Genomic DNA, 5,149 nt, shown 5'->3' with positions numbered 1-5,149 from the left:
CCATTTCCAATGAGGTATCAAAAATGATTGGATATTAGCACAGTTATTAATGCGAACACGTGTTTCTAAGAGACCAATAAAGTGTAACCTGAACTCAGCAATGATATCCTTGACCGCTAGCTGATGATTCCTCTTGTTCAGGCCACGTACGTTCCATATGGCAAGGTTTAACATGGGTCCCCAGGTACGGGGTTGCTTCGGTTAGGACCCCTTGATGAACCTTCTGCACTATCTAGCAAATGTAGCGCATCGAAAGAGTTAAATGTAACGATATCTTTACCTCTCTCTTCCCGACTGGGTCCCGCTGCAGTTGGACGGGTACCACGGTCTTCTGTCTGCTTCTCCACAGTGTGAGGTGTTGGGTGGTCTCTTGTTCTTTCAGTCACCATTGGGCCTCGCAGTGCTCCCACTTTTGGTACATACACATTAACCGGTGGTTTGATAGATTTGGGTTTGTTGACAATGCACTCCTTGGCTGAGTGTCCCAATGTCATACAGCTGGTGCACCTCGGGGGTAGCCATTCATACTCCACATCAATTTTGCACGGTAATTCTCCTCCTTCCTCATCCGGTGTCATAATAATAATGTGCTTTGGCATTTTCGAATTCACATCCAGCATAACGCATACACGAGCGAAATCCAGTCTCGTGCATGCTCTCATGATCACATCCGGGTATAAAGGTTTACCCACTCCACTAGCCACTATGCTGAGTCCCTCCTCTGTCCACAACTCCACCGGAAGGTGGCGCAATTTGATCCAGACAGGAACCTGTGTATGTTTAAGTTTTCTCAGAACCATTTCCGGCTCCCATTTTCGAAGAACAATAGGCTGCCCCTGGAACAGCCATGGCCCTCCTTCATTAATATCTTCCATATCTGCGACTGACTTAAATGGAAGAAAAAGAAACCGTTAGTAGTACCAGTTACCTCTCTTAAACCCGGCCAAACTGATACCGCGTATTCCTTCAAATGGCGAAAGTATGGGCGTTTCCCCAAAAAATATCCGACCGCGGTAGTTTTCCATCGTTTAGACCCGTTTCGGATAGTGTCTAAAGTCGGTCTCACAATCACCTCTCCATTTTGTAGAGTTGGAGCAATGAACTTGAGGGTCTTTCGCGTTGAGTGGTTAAATGCATGCGCAAATTTATCATCAATAATTGGTTCGGGGTATGCATTCAACGGAATGTTACCCACGTACAATCCCGTTTGGACTGGAGCAACAAAAGATTTTTCGTTCGCCATGTTGCACTCCACGTTCACTGTCATTGTGGTGTCAAAAAGCTATTTTTTTCCTACATCCTTGATGACATCAGCAGCAGCATCAATGCTTACATCAGCCCTACTGTCCTCACTCCCATTGCTGACATCAGCCCTAGCGATGCTGATGTCAGCAGAATGTCCGTCCAACCTTTGCGCCAAGTCATTGTCATCTGCCAAGTCAGCCGCTGAGTTGGGCTCCACGTCATCTTCCACGTCCCCATAACCAAGCGCCAAGTCACTGCCACCATCCATATCACTCGCCGGCAAAACCGCCGGAAAACGCGTTAGAATCGTCTCAGTTCGCCGGAGAGGGTTTCCAGCAACTTTCTTCGCCGGCTGTGGAGGTTCCTTCATTATCAGACCGTTGGAAACCGCTGCTACTGTCATCGGACTCCTTCCAAGTTGCAGCCCATCAGTGTCCGTCGTCTTCTCCATCATAGTCATCGGCAGGAGACTCCGGTAGGCCTGGCGCCTCGTACGAGCCGGTGGGATATCAGTTACATTCGTCATTGACATCATCTTCTCCGGCGGAAAGCAGCGCAACATGGAAACTTTGCCAAATCGCATTTCCCATTTTAATCGAAGTTCCTCAAGGGCTGCCGTTGATTCATGGTCGTTTTTATCAATCACCTTGTGTGCAAGTCGAAGGAACTCAGCCATATTGAACGAAGATTTCAATCGTTCGCTTCCGTTAAGATTTGCGCCGCCAAACCCTAGAATAGGTCGACGCACTAGATCTCCGTCTTCTACGTCCAAGTTTGGATCTTTTTCGATGGGCATGACTCCTTCACCCTTGCCACTCGTTCGGCTGTCGTCTGCCATAGCCACAACCTCCATATCAGTGGGCGTCGCTTCGTCTTCCTCAGGCGACGTTTCGGATTCCATGGCTGCGCGAAACCCTAGTTTTGAGCGGGACGAACCCGCTGCAAAAACTCCAAGTTTTCCATCAATGGGACTTCCCTTGCCATCTCCAATATCAAATCTGAAGCCCGTAGATGACGCCTCGTCGGATTCCGCCTCCAACCGGCCACCCGTTTTCTCAAATTTCGCAGCTAACGGTAGCGGCTCTCCTTCAAACACGACCATGGCAACCTCCCCATGTTGCTCGCCATCCTCCCCATGTTGCTCGCCATCCTCCTCCACGTCACAGCCATCCTCCGACGCGTCGCTGCCGCCTCCCAGGTGGTGATGTTAGTGTGTGTTTTGTTATGTGTGTTAGTGTGTGAGAGAGAAGAGAGAGAATTTTTAGGCTCATGTTAGTGTGTGTTTTGTTATGTGTGTTAGTGTGTGAGAGAGAAGAGAGAGAATTTTTAGGCTCCATCTCTTTTCAAGCTAAGCAGTTTTGCACGATTTTAGAATTCCATGACACTTTAAAATGTAACTTTCATTAATAAAGGAAAAAAATGGTACAACAATGCCCCTCGTCAGGTGTCTCCCTCGACAGGTCAAGGGATCCGCCATAGTCTATATAACATAGCTAGGGAGTTCTAGACTAATTATGCGCTGGCGGATATCTTCCATAATCAGGTTTGCTACCACGCTAGGAGGGTTCTCAACTTGCTCAAATCTTCTAGTGTTCCTCTCCTTCCAAATAAGATAAACACACGATCCTAATAGTGCACGGTATGCAATGTTGATGATATGTTTCCCACGCCATTTCCGTGCCCCCCATACAATATCTTGTGTCCATTCCCAATTTGGCCACTGAAATCGTACCATGCGCCGTACAGTGCTGATGCATCGTCTACTAAATCTACAATGGAAGAACAAGTGGTCGTGTGATTCGACCATGTCATCATTGCAAAGTACGCAATGCCCAAGGTGGGATAACCGATTGACGTTAATCTTGTTGTACTGTATTACCTTTTACATAATGAAACTTACATTTTTTTCGGTAAAAGTAAGTTTCATTGAGTAAAAATGTTACAGTACAACAATATGGTCCCAAAATGGTTTATCCCTCGACAGGCCAAGGGATTCGCCATAATCGAAATAAAGCACGTGTACTGACTGATCTAGAGAGTGAGATGCTATGGATTCGCTGTCGAATGTTCTCAATGATCAGTACTGCTATGGTAGTAAGCGTCCTCTCGGTGTGATCGAATCGGCTCAGATTTCTTTCCTTCCAAATGTGGTATACACATGCTGCAAGTAGTGCTCTATAAGACATGTTGATTATGTGTTTACCCCTCCATCTCTGTGAAGCCCATGTAATGTCATCTTTCCACTCTCTATTGGGCCGTAGGAATCGTATCGTTCTTCGAATTTCCGTGAGACATCTTCGACTAAATCTGCATTGAAAGAATAAATGTGCATGTGTCTCTGTCAGTCCTTCATTGCAACACATGGGCCAAGGTGAGCAAGCCATGGTTTGTCTGTCGTAGCCAACTTGTCTTGGATGGCAAGCCATAGAATAAATATGTGACGTGGGATTTTAAGTGATCCCGAAAGTAGTGAAGCCCAGCCTACTTTCGGTCCAGGTGGGTCAAATAACTCATAAATAGCCTGTGCTGTTGGTCGCCCATTCTCAAATCTCCAAATTATACGGTCTTCCCCTTCAAAAATAGTGGGTGGTACATGTGTGATCGCCAAACACTCAATATCCGTGATAAGGGGCCATTGCCATACTCCTTCATGAATCACCGTGCTTAGTTTGGATGACTCATCTAGTCCAAGAAGCCTCGGTCCTCGTGGGAAGGTGTCACAAAGAGGGCCAAGGTGGTGCCACGGATCCTGCCACAAGAAGAAATTTCTCCCATCTCCAATCCGGTAGTCTACCATGGTTCGGAGAAAGATCCGTAATCGAAGGATTTTCCTCCTTCCCCATGAGCCGCCATGGTCCATAATCGTCCATATAGAGGTGTGTTGTAGGCGTCCCTGGTACAGCCATTCAACCCAAATCGATGTCCTGTCGCATCTAATGACATCACATAGTTTTTTTGTCATCAATGCTCGGTTCAAGGTACTGATATCCTTGAATCGAAGTCCTCCCTCCTCCTTAGGTCGGCATGTATCCTTCCACGCAACCTTGGCATAGCCACTATTCATCGTTCCCTTCCACAAAAAAGCTTGCAACCTTTTCTCAATTTCATTAATAACTTTCTTCGGTAATATAAATGCTGATGCCCAATAAATACTCAGTGATATAAGTACAGATTTAATAATTTGTACTCTACCAGCATAAGATATAGTGGTACCTCTCCCTACTACACACACTACTACACCACCAAAAACACACACTATTGTCTTCCCCATGAAAACTCCGACCGGCGATGGAGGAGAAGCGCCGGCCGGCGACGACTATGGTGGAGAGGACGCCGACAGCCGTCCGGTGGCCGGGGATGGAGGGGAGGAAGATGAATAGTTGCTGCGCGAAGAAGAACCCCAACTCACCATGGAAGAAGAAGAGCCGGCCTCCTCTGATCCGGCGACCGAAGGTGACTCCCATGGCAGCCCAACGTCTGTGGAGGGGGGAGGGGGGGTGGGGGTGGGAAATGGTGAAGAAATGGGCGGTGAACAGCCGGATCTGGAACTGAGGCCTCGTGCCGTCAACAATGGCGGAAATGGGTCTTCGTCTCCACGCGACTTCAACTTGGACGAGTTCCTCACTCTCGCACACAAAGTAATCGACCATGGCGACTCACAGGCAATGCATGCTCTGAACGAACTGAAACGACGATGGGAGGCTCGATTTGGGATTGAGAAGTCGCGGTTGCCGGCGGAAAGCTTGAATGTTGACGAACACCCGTTTGCTCGCGAGTTGAAACAGGTATGCCGGAGACGTACAACACAGGCGACGACGATACTAGGGACTAGAATGGCAGCGACATTTCAGCGTCGACCGGCTGTGCGTGGGAGAATAATCACACCTTCTCCGTCGGCGGCTTT

General features: G+C 47.9%; 1 protein-coding gene across 1 annotated transcript in view; it reads right to left on the bottom strand.

The window, feature by feature from the left end:
* Positions 1–1,243, bottom strand: part of LOC105179637 — a 4,527-nt gene extending 3,284 nt beyond the window's left edge. The window contains exons 1-2 of the mRNA XM_011103275.1: positions 929–1,243; positions 281–887 (exon numbers count right to left, since the gene is read on the bottom strand). Of these exons, the coding sequence (XP_011101577.1) occupies positions 281–887; positions 929–1,243 (922 nt within the window). The remainder of the gene's footprint in view (positions 1–280; positions 888–928) is intronic.
* Between the last annotated feature and the right edge of the window lie 3,906 nt (positions 1,244–5,149).

Source organism: Sesamum indicum, unplaced genomic scaffold (genome assembly GCF_000512975.1).
Source record: "Sesamum indicum cultivar Zhongzhi No. 13 unplaced genomic scaffold, S_indicum_v1.0 scaffold00184, whole genome shotgun sequence".
NCBI classification, from domain to species: Eukaryota; Viridiplantae; Streptophyta; class Magnoliopsida; order Lamiales; family Pedaliaceae; genus Sesamum; species Sesamum indicum.
This window is presented reverse-complemented; position numbering and strand designations above follow the sequence as displayed.